Source organism: Amblyomma maculatum, chromosome 9 (assembly GCF_055883805.1).
Source record: "Amblyomma maculatum isolate TAMU_Amacu chromosome 9, ASM5588380v1, whole genome shotgun sequence".
Lineage (NCBI taxonomy): Eukaryota > Metazoa > Arthropoda > Arachnida > Ixodida > Ixodidae > Amblyomma > Amblyomma maculatum.
Window position 1 is genome coordinate 2,346,688 of NC_139352.1, and position 17,884 is coordinate 2,364,571.

General features: G+C 47.5%; 1 protein-coding gene across 2 annotated transcripts; it reads left to right on the forward strand.

The window, feature by feature from the left end:
• The first annotated feature begins 6,505 nt into the window (after nucleotides 1-6,505).
• Nucleotides 6,506-17,709, forward strand: LOC146178104 (uncharacterized). 2 transcript variants are annotated; one of them, XM_084577938.1, is made up of 2 exons: nucleotides 6,506-6,782; nucleotides 16,758-17,709. In XM_084577938.1, exon 2 carries the CDS (start codon nucleotides 16,936-16,938, stop codon nucleotides 17,659-17,661), a length of 726 nt encoding a protein of 241 aa, XP_084434064.1. In that variant the 5' UTR covers nucleotides 6,506-6,782; nucleotides 16,758-16,935; the 3' UTR covers nucleotides 17,662-17,709. The 2 variants fall into 2 exon arrangements, with proteins under 2 accessions (XP_084434064.1, XP_084434063.1); XM_084577937.1 differs by having other exon boundaries at nucleotides 6,508-6,788.
• The last annotated feature ends 175 nt before the right edge of the window (nucleotides 17,710-17,884 follow it).

Below are 17,884 nucleotides of genomic sequence, written 5' to 3' on the forward strand. Positions count from 1 at the left end.
CTTTGTGTTCTAATTATCCTTCCCCTAAACAGAATATATACTAATTTCAGTGATTATCCAAGTAAACATTAAAAAGAAAAAAAAGACCTATAGTACCATCCCCAACGCTTTCCTTGGCCTCGCCGACTGTTGGCTTCTTTCCTTCATGTATTATAACGAGCACCCTCATTTCCCCTTGATTGATCTGCTTGTAGCTTACGGGGGTCTCGGTTCTGGCAGTCTTGAAGCCATAGGTAGCGTAAGAGGGTTCTAGCACAGCTTTCGCCCTCGCTCTTGATCACGTTCTACGTGACGCTGGCGGTAACAAAGGACGTCCCACGTCCGCCGCTATGGCTGAGGGTGGCGCTGGTGAACACTCTCAAGGTTCGTACACAGACAACATAAATACCCAAGAAAGTAGCAGGGGGGACAGCGGCCGATGTAGCTCAGTTGGAAGAGCACCGGACGCGTTATTCGGAGGTCGTGGGTTCGGATCCCACCATCGGCACGTTGTTTTTTCTTCTACTTTGTGTTCTAATTATCCTTCCCCTAAACAGAATATATACTAATTTCTGTGATTATCCAAGTAAACATTAAAAAAAAAAAAGACCTATAGTACCATCCCCAACGCTTTCCTTGGCCTCGCCGACTGTTGGCTTCTTTCCTTCATGTATTATAACGAGCACCCTCATTTCCCCTTGATTGATCTGCTTGTAGTATACGGGGGTCTCGGTTCTGGCAGTCTTGAAGCCATAGGTAGCGTAAGAGGGTTCTAGCACAGCTTTCGCCCTCGCTCTTGATCACGTTCTACGTGACGCTGGCGGTAACAAAGGACGTCCCACGTCCGCCGCTATGGCTGAGGGTGGCGCTGGTGAACACTCTCAAGGTTCGTACACAGACAACATAAATACCCAAGAAAGTAGCAGGGGGGACAGCGGCCGATGTAGCTCAGTTGGAAGAGCACCGGACGCGTTATTCGGAGATCGTGGGTTCGGATCCCACCATCGGCACGTTGTTTTTTCTTCTACTTTGTGTTCTAATTATCCTTCCCCTAAACAGAATATATACTAATTTCTGTGATTATCCAAGTAAACATTAAAAAAAAAAAAAGAGACCTATAGTACCATCCCCAACGCTTTCCTTGGCCTCGCCGACTGTTGGCTTCTTTCCTTCATGTATTATAACGAGCACCCTCATTTCCCCTTGATTGATCTGCTTGTAGCTTACGGGGGTCTCGGTTCTGGCAGTCTTGAAGCCATAGGTAGCGTAAGAGGGTTCTAGCACAGCTTTCGCCCTCGCTCTTGATCACGTTCTACGTGACGCTGGCGGTAACAAAGGACGTCCCACGTCCGCCGCTATGGCTGAGGGTGGCGCTGTTGAACACTCTCAAGGTTCGTACACAGACAACATAAATACCCAAGAAAGTAGCAGGGGGGACAGCGGCCGATGTAGCTCAGTTGGAAGAGCACCGGACGCGTTATTCGGAGGTCGTGGGTTCGGATCCCACCATCGGCACGTTGTTTTTTCTTCTACTTTGTGTTCTAATTATCCTTCCCCTAAACAGAATATATACTAATTTCTGTGATTATCCAAGTAAACATTAAAAAGAAAAAAAAGACCTATAGTACCATCCCCAACGCTTTCCTTGGCCTCGCCGACTGTTGGCCTCTTTCCTTCATATATATATATATATATATATATATATATATATATATATATATATATATATATATATATATATTGAGTAGGATAACCGATGGTCACTTAGAGTAACAAACTGGATTCCTAAAAAAGGAAAGCGTAGCAAGGGGCGGCATAAAGTTAGGTGGGCGGATGAGATTAAGAAGTTCGCAGGGGTCAAGTGGATGCAGCTAGCACAGGACGGGTTAATTGGAGGAATATATAATACCAAATATATAATCTTTGCACCAATAAATAAGCCTCTATGTTGCAAAATCGCCATCAATTTCCGTAATAAGCTGCTAGATCAGGTATCGACACAAAAATTTTTGGGTGTGTGGTTTCAGAATAACTTATCTTGGAATACGCATGTTAGTCGTCTAGCAGGGGACTTAAGTCGAGCTGTTGGGTGTCTGTATAAGATTAAGAACCTCGTTCCACTTTGGCTGAAAAAAATGTTGTATTATACCCTCTTCTACTCTCGACTGTCTTACTGCGCACTCGTCTGGGGAACTACGACAGCCCAAAATTATAAGAATTTAATTTTATTGCAGAAGAAAATGCTGAGAATATTTGAAAACTTTTATGGCAAGCCCCATCTTCTCCCAACGCATCCGCTTTTTTCACAACATTTAATAATCAAAGCAAACCAGGTCTACTACTACAAGCTCGTACAGTACATTAACAATAATAAGTTATATAAAGCTTCTGATTCAAACCCAAGTTCACAGTATTCTTTTCGCCGAGTACTCAGAAGGACACCTGCCACAAGAACAAACTACGGCCGGCAACACACAGACTACCAGATACCGTTTCTGTTGAATCGTGTAGATACGCTCGTAAACTTTAACAAACCTGTCACCAAAAAGTTTCTTAAAGCCTTATTACTCAAGCATGACATCGCAATTGCATAGTTTAATTTTTTGTTTTGTGTTTTTTGTAACAGAGGTTACATGTGCTTTTCTTTATTATTTTGCAAGTGTTCTATACTGTATCACTATACTGTATCACTGTATCACTATCAAGTCCTGGAGCATCAATGGACAAGAAGTGGAAGCTGTGACAGATTTTCTGTTCTTGGGCGCCAAGATTACCTCGGAAGGAGACTGCAGCCATGAAATTAGGAGACGCCTGCTTCTGGGAAAGAGAGCAATGGTTAGCCTTGACCGCCTAGTAAAGAGCAGAGACATTAGTCTACCAACCAAGATCCGTATAACCCGTGCTATGGTCTTTCCAGTTGTGATGTATGGATGCGAGAGTTGGACTGTGAAAAAGGCTGACCGCCGAAGAATTGACGCGTTTGAATTGTGGTGCTGGCGAAGACTCTTAAGAGTTCCTTGGACTGCCAGAAGATCAAATCAGTCGATATTGTCGACCATAAACCCTGACTGCTCATTGGAGGGTCAAATTCTAAAGTTAAAGCTCAGCTACTTTGGTCATCTGATGAGAAGAGAGGAGTCGCTGGAGAAAGATTTGATGTTGGGAAAGGTTGAGGGTCGCCGGAGAAGAGGTAGGCAGCGAACGCGATGGTTAGATGGCATTCTCGAGGCATTGCAGATGATGCTATGTGATGTTAAGAAGATAGTGAGAGACCGGAAAGCGTGGCGTGACATGGTCCATAGGGTCACGAAGAGTCGGACACGACTGAACGCCTGAACTGAACTGAAGTTCAACAAACGGTTTTATTGATATCGTCTACAGCGGTATGTTTCATCTGTTTCATTAATTGCAGTTGGTTTATTACATAGCAATCCGCAACAAAATGCCAATCTTTTGTATTTCTTTTTTCCTATCCATAGTTATTTGGAGTGACTCAGTTTCATGCAATCAAATTTCTGTATTTGCGCGTTGTGTTTATGATTCTAAGTGCTCTTTTGTATGTTTTGTATACGTTTTTCAAACTGCACGCTGAACGTCATCCGGAGCGGAAGCCTTTGTCAGGCTCTGTAGCCTTTAGCTTTCGCTCCGGCTTTCTGTAATAGAAAGGAATAAATAAATAAATAAATAAATAAATAAATAAATAAATAAATAAATAAATAAATAAATAAATAAATAAAGAAAGAAAGAAAGAAAGAAAGAAATAATATTGGGGAGGCCTTCGCCCTGCAGTGGGTATAGTCAGGCTGATGATGATGATGAGTACCTTCAATGCAGCCTGGCCAATCTCCCGCCGTAGATGTGCCACTTTGACTGTGGAAATCATCATTATTATAATCATCATCATGTAATGTCGTATAATTCTGCACAGGGACATGTAAGCAGCAGTTGGGATTCCACGTGAGACAACCGCACATCCGTGGCAAATGGTACCTCGGGCTGAAACTCTTTAAACTCAACGTTTGTTGATTTCTTCTTATAGAAAGCGCTGAGGCAAGGAAGTGAAATTGGTAACACGCGAGAATGAGCAAGCGACTAAAAGGAAGTCTCGGCCCGGTGTGCAGTGAAAGCATAATGAGAAAATGACAAGAACCACGCTGCATTGTCCGTGTGATTCTTGAACGTCGTTTTCTCTGCATGCAGTTTGTAATGACATTTCACCAAGTAGTTAAACAGGCTACCTTATTACTCTGCTATCAATAAATGTGGAATAGATCTAGATTACAATTGAGAAAACAGTAGTAGTTCCAGACGGTTTAATAAAACGATATAAGTTATGAAAAGCAAAACATGTTTTTTCAAGGAAACGAAAGTTGTGCGGTTTTTAACTCAATGCATCCAACAGCTATGACAATTCGGCGCTCAATCGGATAAGTTCAACCCTACCTACACACGACTGTTCGCAGTTTTACCAAGGTAACAAGATGATGTATAACGTTCGGTATACCATCCACGTGCTGTAACTGCATGCCGCCGAGCGCGTTTGTATCCTGGCTACGTAGCCAACGACCCTCTCGCCCCCTACCTCTTCTCGAGCGTCCATACAGGAAACAACAAGAAATATGGATGGCTGGTGCAATCTAAAGTGAATTCTCTAGAGGTGAGGTTGTCCGAAATAGAAAGCCCGTTAAGAACCGGCGCCCGCATAAGCGACAGTTGCGTGAGTGAGAACACTAGCTGTCTGCACTTCGGCCCCGTTTTTGTGCCTTGAAGGGAGGCTTCCTGACTGGGGCTGGTCTATTGGCCCCATTGCACACTTGTGGATTAATAAATGAAATATAAAATAAACAGAACAAGACGTCGTGCAAGGTACACTGCTTTGCTCTGCGACGATCAATTTCAATAAAGGCCTCGGCAGCTATACGTTTCTGATTTTTTGTCGGTCGCGCGCGCTTTGAGGTCATCGATCCTAATCGAATCAGCTCTGCACTTTACTGCTGCGCGTTTTGTTCCGTGCTAACCGCGCTTTTCCAATGACTGAATGCGCAGTTATTGCAGTCGAGCGACTCAGCGAAGGAAGACAGAAAGCCTGTCGGCAAGCCAGCCACAGCAATTCGCCGAGAGCCGCCTGCATTAGATAGCTTCCGCATGCATAAACACGTGAATTATAGTTTTGACTCAAAAAGGTTATTCTTCTACCTGTTTGCGACTTGTCTAGTTTTTCTTTTATTTTTGCTTCGCCGGCTGCCTAACTTCCCTCATCTTTACCCCAATTTGTTTATTTTTGTTTATTTGTTCACGCTATGTTAGAGCTCGGAAAATTCACAAAGACTAAATTGTTATGGACTTGCTTGTTTATATATAGCACAATATGAATTACAGCTGTGTCCACAAACTAGTTCCGAATATATATGGCGAGATGTGTTGCCAAGTCAAATACAGAAAACCGCAACAGGGAGTTGCAAAAACCCGCCGAAACCCCGCCGAAAAATGGACCTGAAGAGGATGGAAAGTTGGGCTGTTTGGGGCATGATCTTGTGGCTAAAAACAGCGCTAACACCAAACAAAAGAGTGAGTGGACGCGGCGCTAACAGCGAGATTTTATTGCACTTTCGTCAGTTATATACCTCTCGTTATACCCTGCAGGGGTGGCGAATGGGTTAGGGCGCTCGACTACTGTGCCCGAAGACGCGGGATTGAATCCCGGCCTCGGCGGCCGCTTTTCAATGGAGGCGAAAAGCTAGGCGCTCGTGTGCTGTGCGATGTCAGTGCACGTTAAAGAACCCCAGGTGGTCGAAATTTCCGGAGTCCTCCGCTACGACATCTCTCATAGCCTGAGTCGCTTTGGGACGTTAAACCCCAAAAACCAAAAACCAAACCTCTTGTTCGTACAAAAAAAAAGAAAAGGGGAAGATACACTAACACAAAAACACGATACTTTCATTACAGTTTTCAATACATCACCTATTTTCTAGATTATATTTGTCTAGAATCTAGTTGCTTACAATTGTGGCTGAGTGGTTAGGGGAGCCCGACTCCTGATCCAGATAATGTGCGTTCGGCCCTGGCCGTTGTCCGCTTTTCGACGGAGGTGAAACGCAAGCACCGGTGTGCTGTGCGATCTTTGTGCGGGTTAAAGAACCCCAGGTGGTCGAAATTACCGGATTCCTCCATTACAGTGTTCCCTACTGCCGATGTCGCTTCGGGACCGTTCAGCCCCATACGTCATGTCTTAGAAATGTTCAACACAAAGGTGCGCATTACATGGCATCATGGTTGTCTCATCAACGTCAAGCAAGCCTGAAAAACACCCCGTACTGTGTGCAGTCTGTGTCGTAAGCGTTGGCAGCGAATGCGGTTAAAGCCGACGCCAACTGGCTCCGAGTCGGGATGAATGCCCTACTGCCATTAGGCGGGGATTCCTTCTTTTTTATCCACGCGGCTGGGCTGCCAGTGTTGCTTAAAAACGCAACACGTTTCACTTTATAATTTTGTTGCAAGCGCTCTGCAGCTGCCTCATGCCTCCTGCTTTTCCACTTCACCCACTGTGCGAAACGTGGGAGCTTTTCTGAGAATTGACGTCTTCGGGAGCTACGAAATGGCTAGAAACTGTCTGCGTCTGAAGCTTGTTTTGTTATTTTTTTCTTCTTTGGCGACCCCCTGCTTTTATGAGCATCTTTCTCCACGCAACCGTCTGAAGCGGCGTCGTCGTCGGATGGTTTAGAACCTTTCTTGCAGCCGAGCTCCTTCGAGATACGTTTTTCACCACCACCACCTTCGAGATAGATGGTTTTAAGTTGCCTTTGGTACTGGTGAGAAGCCTTTCCTTATCCTTATTACTCTTATTGGCTTTCCCCCCCTCTACTGCGGCTATGATGCTCTCTGACACCCACAATGCGCAAACGATTTTTTCCATCTTTTTTTTTTTTTTTTTTTTTGAACCGCCTTCACTCCTGGAACCCATTAACCCTACGTACTCAGTTTTGCCTTAGCAGAATGATACAAGCAAAGTGTGACAGCGAATGACAGAAAAAGTAGCTGACTGTCGTTTTATTGCAGCGCTAACTTTAAGATGTAATAGATAAACAAAGGAACGACAGTCATACGTAAGGCTAACAAACTGGCCTGGTGCCACAGTTCTTTCTACTCGTCCTCTCTTGTTCAGTTCAAGCATAGATTAAAGTGTATTCACAAACTATTTAAACAAACCAACGCACAGAAACCAATGACTGTATTTGAGGCGCGTAGGTGTCCATCTCTTTTTTACCGTACGATCCTTTCTTGTGCTTGGAGATTTGGAAACTCATCATTGTTCCTACTCACCACCTCTTTTCACGCCATCTAGGTCACTTGTGCCTGATTGAGTATTGCTCAAACATCTTTAGGTGACACTGAGACCTGCTTTAGGTGGCACTGACACTCTCTTAGGTGGACTCTCGTTCTCTCAATTCACTCGTACTCTAGATGCTATGCTCATCCACTTCTTTTTATTTTTATTTTTCATTCGGCGTGATTTCGCGCTCTCTGGGGCTGCTGGATACATTTTTTTCTAAATACTCGCTTGTACTCATGATGAAAATTAAACACGCTGTACTATTGCGTACCTTGATCCTAATTTATGGCGATAACTGTTTGAAGAAATTTCTTCAAGATTTGTGCAGTTTTGGCGTCGTCGTAGCTACTTGCATATTCTGGCTAATGAGGCTTTCATCTAAGTGAGATTGTTACCAAAGCATATGACTTTTATATCGTCAATCTGTCTATCGAAGTGTCGATCGGTCAAGAACGGGTAATATACACATTTGATGTTTGGTCGTCCACAAATATTTTCATCCATACAGCGCGTCGGCGAACACGGAAGAAGGAGACACCGCACAGTGCTGACTTCCATCTCCTCCCCTGTACATATTTGTCGTCGCGCTGCGTGAACGAAAACATGATATACCAACTCGCCCAGCAACTGGTTTAAAAAATAGTTTTGTGATGCGTGTGCACGGGAAAAATATATTTAAAATCACGCACTCCAGGTAATGCGGTGAAATGTCCTCAGGTGGGTACCGGGAAGGTGATAAGGCCAGGCACTTATTGATTGGTTGGCGGGTTGCCAGGTTTCGTGACGTCATAAGACCACGTAGCATGTAGCCGAGTTGATAGTAGTCGGAAGGAGGGCAGACTATAGGTATCGAACCCAGAACCATCGAATCTCGATGCAGACACTTTATTACTATGTCACGCAAGGAGTGTATGCCCCTCCATAATGCGGTACATTAGGAATGTATCCCTAATGAATATATGTGGGATGACAGTCACAAATTACAATATTAGTGAGCATTAAAGCCCATGTATGCAAACGAAGTTCCGCAAGGGGAGCCTCAAACGAGGATAATTAACGCTTGTCGCGTCATGCCTTCAATGGCGGAGCGTAAGTATCCGCCAATTTTTTTACCCCAGAGAACGCATCTCGTAAAATTTGGTGGCTGATAATGCGCCTCCATTGAGCGGCCGTGGTGCACGTGACATGCAATGTAATCTGCTTTTCGTGCGTTTTTGCTGTCTGTTAATGAATTCTTTATTTTCTACCACCTTCCTTCCTTGCTTGCTTGCTTAATATGAACAAACAAGTCCAGAATGATATCTTTCTTTTCGGTCGTGTTTCTGTCGTACGTTCGAAGATTTTACACAGTTCTCACTGGAGTGGCTGAGTGAGTAATAACTTTATTTAGTGTCCGGCAGGGTTTAACGCGACCGAGCCTAAGTCTCCCACCTGGGAACGTCGAGATCTTGGCTCTTCGCCGCCACGAAGGCCTGCTTCTCTGTACCAATCCAAGAATGGCAGTTAGCCTGCAGCGCTTGTTTTCCCTTCGTCTGCCTTTCTTAATTCGCTGGTTTGCCGTCGCTTTCGACGTCGTTCATCATTATTTTAGCTTTATGTTCACGCTTCTCCCGTTACTTACATCGTAAGTGTCCAAAGGACGCTGCTTCTATTCTCAGATGCCCTTTCGGAAACTAGTCCTCCTCTGTCCTCTCTATGCTAGCCCCAACACAGCCAGCGAATTTGAATGAATTAATCTAATCTTCGCCAGACGGGATCGAGAGGGGACAAGGCGGCGCTGCAGCCAGACAGATTTACTGGCGAGTTTGAAGGACGGCACAGCTAGTGGAGGAAGGGGTGAGGAAGGCAGAAAAACTCGGGCGAAGTTTAAGACTCCGGTGACGCGACGTACTCGTGAATGGGCGCTCTTCCCTTCCTCCTCATCCTTTCAAAATAAGAGAGAGAGAGAGAGAGAGAGAGAGAGAGAGAGAGAGAGAGAGAGAGAGAGAGAGAGAGAGAGATCCTGTTACGTACTAAAGCTGTCAGGCGGTCGCCTTTGTTCACGCTGCAGTAAAGCTCACGCCATTCTGAGCGTGATTGAAATGGAGCGTTAACCAAAGACTGTGTTTTCATCGTTTTGTCTCCTCGACCTGTTTGGCTGGGTTACGTCGGCGCGTGTCTTGTCATGCACAAGTCACGCGATTCTCGTCGTAATATTCCATTAAAACGAACAGACGTGACGGCGCGTTCATGTTCTCGAAGATTGCGTGATGCCAAGCCGTGTAGGCTTGATCAAGGTTCGCCTTGGAATCTTAACGAGAGAGAAAGAACAGGAAAGTAGCAAGTACTGTTTAATGAAGGTTGACAGATTAGTTTCCTACGCCGTATTTACGTACTGAAGGGTGAAGGCAATTGAATGCTGCTGTGGATCAATGAAAAACGGGGTGCGCGGCGTGCGTCCTTCCCTTCCTTTTTTGCCATCCCACCACATTCTTCCAATTTGCGCTGAACGCCCACGGTGAGCCGCCGACACCTGGTGCAAGGCGGTTGCTCGCAAGCCTTGATTTAATTTCCGTGGAAAGTTTCAGGGCCTTGTTTGTATTTGCAGCAGTACAGGGAGGTTACGTGGCAGATAGCGCTGGTGCTTGCCATGGAGTCTGGAAGCCTATCTTGAAGTGTTACAATTTTTCAGCATAATTTCGGCCTCAGATTATTCACTACGAGGCAGAAGTTCCGCTTGAAGAACATTTTGGCACAGACTCATTTTGTTAGCCTCGTTTCAACACTGCAGCCTACTCGCGCATCAGTGGGAAATTTCGTGAGGAACTAAGACGACAGTAGAGGCAATTTTTAATGAAACAACGTCCTCAAGCGAATTGTTTACAACTATTGAAGCTGACGCGCGCCTCTGAATACGTAATGGTTACTTTTTAGCATTGCTGAGGGGAAATTCAAGTTCATAGAGAGCCTTTCAAAAACAAAGAAACATGGGTGAGGTGATGAGAACCAAATTTTAATTGGGAGACAACCCTAAAATATTTTGATATTCTTTTATGAAATTGCGAAAGGGAATGTGTCGAATCCTCTCGCACTCAGCAATTTCTGTTCTTACTCGCTTCGAGTACTGACGACTGCCATAAAAAGCGTCGGAGAACATTTTCAACGATAGGAAACATTTTTAGTAGGGAAACGTGTTGAGCCTTCCGATAGAAGATGTGTCGATGTTTTGATTTTTATGGGGACATTTCTTCTATATGCGAAAAACTCGCATTCGTAAAAAACTTGTCATTAGAAGAAAGGGCTTGTCCCTTACATTGAAAGAAACGGTGATGAATGAGTATCTGTTTTTAAAGCGAAACCCCTACTTAGCTTGTGTGTGGCATCTATAGAAAATGTGACCAGCAAGGTTAGTGGCAAAAGGCAAGTGGCAACAAATATATGAGGAGGAGGTGGTGAAGAGTGGCTGTTTCTGGCCCTACGGGGCTGGGACGGTAGGTCAACGCCGCTTGCGGCGGGGGTTAGCCAGCCACCGAATGTTTATCTGTTGTAGGCTGTCATGGCACCCGCCACCACTTAGGTGGTGGACGATGGCTGTTGCGGCGTGCGTCTTTCTCTCCCTCTTCTTTTTCTTGCCTATTTTCTCTTCTGTACACACGAGGCAGCGGAGGTGGCTCAGCTACAGAGCTAGTAGCAGGCCCGTGCATTTTCTCTTCCTTCTTCCTACAGCCACAACAACAAATATATTACCAACTTTCTTATCAAAATTATTTTGTTTGCCCTGCCGCGGTGGTGCATTGGTAAGACGTCCGACTACTGCGCTAGAGTACCCGTTTTTTAGAGCGCATGGCGCCGGTTCTTGGGTTTCTCGTCGGCGTCGGCCGCGTCGGCCTCGTAACCGGCTGCCCCCCCCCCCCCTTTCATCCCCCCAGTTCGAGCCGGCGCTTCGGCAATCGGAGCCTGGCAGGAAGAGGAGGGGGGGGGGTACACTCAGCGGCGAACAATGAGGGCAGGAGCGCGCGCAGCAACCGGAGAACATGAGGAAAGGAAGAGGGGGGTTCGCCGGAGGCAGCGCTAGCAGCGACTGACTGATGCCGCCGACGCCGCTAGTGAGTCAAGGCAACGTGGTGGCATAGATTGATTGATTGATTCATTCATTTACAGGAAGTGAAATGCGCGGTACCTGTCTCACTTGTTTTTTGTGGACACCTCAACCGCGGCGTAAGGGAAGGGAGGAAGGTGGAAGTGAAAGTGGGAAGAGAAAGAGGAGGCGTAGTGGAGGCTGTGGAGTAATTTCGACCACCTGGGGATCTTTAACGGGCACTGACATCGCGCAGCACATGGTTGGTTGGTTCACAGGAAGGGAAAGGCGCAGTATCTGTCACACTTGATTCTGTGGACACCTGAACCGAGCCTTAAGAAAGGGAGGAAGGTGGGAGTGGCCGAACACCGTCGCCGCCATGTAGAAAGAGGAGGAGAGGGTCCCCCTCCCCTCTTCCTGCGTGGCGGCGAGGGTGCTCTCCGGTTACCGAAACGCCGGCTGATCACGGTGCGTGCATCCCGTTCTCACTCCCTTCACTCGCAAGCGGCGTCAGCGGCATCAGAGTCTCTGCTATCTGTTCGTCGCGCAACCTTCCTATGGGCCCACGCGCTGCCTCCCGCAACCTCCTGATAAATCAATTGCTCTCTTCATTTCTCCGATCACAAATTTCTTTCATAACAGCCAAGAACTCTTGGTGGAGTGTTTCGTGAAGGAATACGTGTGAAAAATTAAAACAAAGTTGTCTGTAATTGTACATACGTGTCTTGCTAGAACTCTGCCTCAGTCTATCGAAAAGGTGAAACAGGTGATGAGCTGCGCTCAAATTTCGCATTAGGAAGTAACGTAATCGTCGGCAATTTTTTTTTGAACAATAATTTTACGACAATAGAATATGCACTAAGATTTTGGACCCGTAGCCAAGGGCTAGTGTCGGGTTCATACACAATACAATACAATGCAACATGACTGCAGCTCCGGAAGACGAATACATTCCATTCATGAAACAAACGTCAGAAATTCGCAACACATTCGATCAATACCGCGACGGCTGCGTTTCGATGGAGGTGAAACGAAGTTGATTGATTGAATGTCCTTTATTGAATGGGAAGGCTCATGGCCATGGATGGGGAAACGATGTGGCATGTTGTTGTGGCTTTAGGAAGAAGGAAAGGAAAATGCACGGGCCTGCTACTGGCTCTGCAGCTGAGCCACCTCCGCTGCCTCGTGCAGACAGAACAGCAAATAGAGAAGAAAGAAAAGTAAGAGGGAGAGAAGGACGCGCGCCGCAACAACCCCCGTCGTCCACCACCGAAACGATGGCGGGTGCAATGACGGCCTACAACAGATAAATATTCTGTGGCAGGCTAGCCCCCGCCGCAAGTGGCGGTAACCTACCTGTCACAGCCCCGTCAAGGGGAGTGCAGTGGAACGAAGTGGCATCCGTGTGCTGTGCCATGTCGATGTTGTGGCTGTGGGAAGAAGGAAAAGAAAATGCGCGGGCCTGCTACTGGCTCTGTAGCTGAGCCACCTGATTGACTGATTTATAGGAAGGGAAAGGCGTGGCAACTGTCTCACTTGTTTTCCATGGACTGATTTAAACTGATTTATTTATAGGAAGGGAAAGGCGCGGTAACTGTCTCACTTGATTTCTGTGGACACCGCAACCGCGCCGTAAGGGAAGGGAGGAAGATGGGAGTGAAAGCGGAAAGAGAGAAAGAGGAGCCGTAGTGGAGGGTTACGGAGTAATTACGACCACCTGGGAATCTTTAACGTGCGCTGACATCGCACAGCACACGACGCCTCTTCGTTTCGCCTCCATCGAAACGCAGCCGCCGAGGCCGGGTTCGAATCCGGGTACTCCGGCACAGTAGTCGGGCGTCTTACCACTGCACCACCCCGGCGGGGCTGTTTTCCATGGACACCGCAACCGCGCCGTAAGGGAAGTGAGGAAGGAGGGAGTGAAAGTGGAAAGATAGAAAGTGGGGCCGTAGTGGAGGGCTACGGAAAAATTTCGACCACCTGGGTGGACTGACATCGCACAACACACGGACGCCTCCTCTTTTCGCCTCAATCGAAACGCAGCCGCCGATATCGGATTCGAACCGGGGTACTCCGGCACAGTAGTCCGATGCCTCTGATTGATTGATTTATAGGAAGGGAAAGGCGCAGTAACTGTCTCACTTGTTTTCTTTGGACACCTCAACGGCGCCGTAAGGGAAGGGAGGAAGGTGGGAGTGAAATGGAAAGAGAGAAAGAGGAGCCGTAGTGGAGGGCTACGGAGTAATTTCGACCACCTGGGGATCTTTAACGTGCGCTTATATCGACTCCCCTGATGGGGCTGGGGCAGGTAGGTCACCGCCGCTTGCGGGGGGGGCTGGCCTGCCACCGAATTTTTATCTGTTGTAGGCCGTCATTGCACGCGCCACCGCTTCGGTGGTGGACGACGGCTGTTGTTGCGGCACGCGTCTTTCTTTCTCTCTTTTCTTCTCTATTTTCTCTTCTGCCTGCACGAGGCAGCTGAGGTGGCTCAGCTACAGAGCCAGTAGCAGGCCCATGCACCCTTCTTCCTACAGCCACAACAACACAATATCGCACAGAGAACGGAGGTGGCATAGGGTGGCTGTTCTTGGCCCTACGGGTGCCTACAGGAACAAGTGTGAGCTAGCGGTCCTGGCCCTGATGGGGCTGGGATAGGTAGACCACCGCTGCTTGCGGCGGGTATCCTGCCACCGTTTTATCTGTTCTCGGTCGTCATTGTACCCGCCACCGCTTCGGTGGTGGACCACGGCTGTTGGTGCGCGCGTTTTTCCCTCTGCTTTTTCTTTCTTCTCTATTTTCTCTTCTGTCCGCACGAGACAGCGGAGGGGGCCCCGCCGGGGTGGTGCAGTGGTAAGACGCCCGACTACTGTGCCGGAGTACCCGGGTTCGAACCCGACCTCGGCGGCTGCGTTTCGATGGAGGCGAAACGAAGAGGCGTCGTGTGCTGTGCGATGTCAGCGCAAGTTAAAGATCCCCAGGTGGTCGATATTACTCCGTAGCCCTCCACTACGGTTCCTCTTTCTCTCTTTCGACTTTCACTCCCATCTTCCTCCCTTCCCTTACGGCGCGGTTGCGGTGTCCACAGAAAAACAAGTGAGACAGTTACCGCGCCTTTCCCTTCCTATAAATAAATCAGACAACGGAGGGGCCCCGCCGGGGTGGTGCAGTGGTAAGACGCCCGACTACTGTGCCGAAGTACCCGGGTTCGAACCCGACCTCGGCGACTGCGTTTCGATGGAGGCGAAACGAAGAGGCGTCCTGTGCTGTGCGATGTCAGCGCACGTTAAAGATCCCCAGGTGGTCGAAATTACTCCGTAGCCCTCCACTACGGCTCCTCTTTCTCTCTTTCGACTTTCACTCCCATCTTCCTCCCTTCCCTTACGGCGCGGTTGCGGTGTCCACAGAAAAACAAGTGAGACAGTTACCGCGCCTTTCCCTTCCTATAAATAAATCAGACAGCGGAGGGGCCCCGCCGGGGTGGTGCAGTGGTAAGCCGCCCGACTACTGTGCCGGAGTACCCGGGTTCGAACCCGACCTCGGCGGCTGCGTTTCGGTGGAGGCGAAACGAAGAGGCGTCCGTGTGCTGTGCGTGTGCTGTGCGTGTGCTGTGCTGTATAGTGCTCTAGATGGCGCAGTGGTTACGGCGCTGCACACAACTAGTTTCTCGAAAGCAGGCGTGTGGCGTTTGATTGTTGGCATAAATCGCGCAAAATATACCTGAAAAGCATAGTCTTTCCTGTTGGCGAAAACCAGACAAACATATGGCGTGCGGGTTTCTGCACTTTAAGAATAGCTGCTTACAAGGTTTTACATGATTTCGTAAGCGAAACCAGTGGTTCGTCAACTATAAGGCTCGTAACATGCGCTAGGAGGAAGCGCGTTAAAAAAAAAATAAAAATAAAGTGCTAGCCAAGCAGACGGGAATGAAGATGGCCGTGAACTCGGTGGAAAAATAACAGGTTCGTATGCCAACAGGAGCCGAAAAGATCATTATAACTGTTCCCAAGGACGCGGGATCGAATCCCGGCCTCTGCGGCCGCTTTTCGATGGAGGCGAAAAGCTAGGCGCCCGTGTGCTGTGCAATGTCAGTGCACGTTAAAGAACGCCAGGTGGTCGAAACTTCCGGAGTCCTCCACTACGGCGTCTCTCATAGCCTCAGTCGCTTTGGGACGTTAAAACCCGACAAATCAAACCAAACCAGATTATAGCTTCGGTAGATGCGCGTTCCGCCGCCGTCACCGCGTTGAGGAGAGGAGGAAAGGAGGCATCCTACTTGTGCACGCTGCCACGGACAGGTGAAAAAGAAGGTAACGACAACCCCGCGCATGCACGGGCAGCTGCACCAGCTGCGCTTTCACGGGACATCTGGTGATGGGCCCGCGGTATTAGACTAGTGTTATTTGACTCGCGTAACTATAAGGCAGCACATTTTCTGAATCGAATCAGCAGTCATGGATTCTAATTGTGGTGCCGGGCCGTGTGCACAGACGGCTCTGCAGAGACACCGCGCCGTTTTTGACGATTCTATAATCGTTACAGATGGAAAATTAAAAGAAATCGACAATCAACATTAAAACTGGCATTGTGTTTTTATATGAACAGAGCTGTCGCTCGACATTTGGTGCAGCAGCGTTGAACGAAAACACTTCTGTCAAATGAACACTACAATAGAATTAGCCCCAAAGGCTTTCGCCTTAATGTTCTCAAAAGGTCTTGACTCTTAAGTGCCTCGTGCAATTTTTTATTCAGCTGCGCATTTGCTGAATGTTCTTGCTGAATGAATGACTTCAGTGCTGACTGATATTTTATCATTTTGTTTCATTACTGCACTGGCGAGTGATACCTCGGGAGACAGTAACAAAGTTTCGAATTTTGAAACATGCTGCCAAAAAAAGGCGGAATATTCTATACGCAAAATATTGTTGCGAAACCTTATAGAATTTCGTTCATCAGCAAAATAAACACAGAATGACGTCAGTCATTTTCTGAAGACTACCATATGTCTACCTTTATTGGAAACTAAAATTGTACAAAGGCCAGCTGTTCCTTTGTTCTAAAATAACTACAGCTGTTCCTGCCGTTTTCCCAGAGTTGCTTTTAGATCATAACGTAAAAATATCGAGAAGGCGTTCATTTTCAAGCGAGAAACAAAGCCCCACTTAAAAAGCAGTTCATTTAACAACACAGCAGTGATCGGAAAAAGAAAGCATTTCACCTCTGTACGTTACTACTGCTTCGTCAGGTATCAATATTACTAACGTTTCGACACGTCAAGACAGGCGCGTAAGTCAGTCAATGGCAGAAAGTAGTTAAATCATTTAGTTGGTCTACTAGTCAAGCCCAGCATATGATGCATATAAGTACTGCATATTTTTATCTTGATTTTTGCAGCTTTGCCAAGCTACCGGACAAAAGAGTGCACATGGACTGCAACTTTCCTTTTAACAGTGAAATGTGGCTACAGCTGCTGCTGAGCAATACTAGAATACAACAAAGAGAGTTAAAAGCTTAAACAGTTATGGGGCTATAGACAGTAGCAGAATCGAGTAGTATATGACGATGAAGAGAAATGGCACAATTTCCACCTAGAAGACAAAGGACAATGCGGGAAGTCAGAAATACGTACTGGAGACATCAAGAAGGAAGACCTGACGCCAATATAAGTCTTGTTCGACCACATTCTCTTGGTGGTCGATTTGGATTACTCATTGAAGGCAGGGCCTCGGAGCTCTTGGAAGACAACGAGGTGAAAGAGCTCACGCAGATTTTTGTTCATACGCACGTGCGCCTAGTATACAACGGTAAAGAAGAAACAATAGAATCGGACACGAAAGGAGCCGCCATGTCGTCCTCTTACGTCGTGCTGTTCTTCAACGTCCTCCTAGCCACAGTCATGGTCCCATCGACCAGTACAGCCCGCCCTGGCGGCGCAGAGTGCCGATTCCAGTGCCCGGCCACCCTGAAGCCCTCGCCACGGCCGCTGCACAAGAGGTCTTCTAACGGCTGTGGCACCGAAGCCTTCCGCCTGCCAGCCTCAGCGCTACCACACCCGGACTTCGAGGCCTGTTGCAACGAGCATGACCTGTGCTACGACACTTGCCTGTCCGACAAGGCACAGTGTGACAGATCCTTCGACGCGTGTATGGCGCGCATCTGTGACACCAAGGTGGCCGTAAAAGACTCGTGCATCTCGACTGCCGGCCTCTTCACGACCATGACCAAGAATTTGGGTTGCGAGGCCTTTCTCAAGTCTCAGGAGCAAGCGTGCATCTGCAGGAGTGAAGATGAACTGTAGCAATTTGACGCGCAGCGCATCTTCATTAAAATTAAAAATACCCTTAAACTGCGATCATGGTCTTTTTTTTGCAGCGCTTTTCGGGGCTCATAACTCTGGAGTCACGTGAATTTTGAATGCAACGCTTTTGATCCCTGTCGGTGTTGTGGGGCTTAGTGATGCGGCATTGAAGAGGTAGAACGGACAAAGAAACTTAATCGAAAGTATTGTCTGGCGGCAGCAT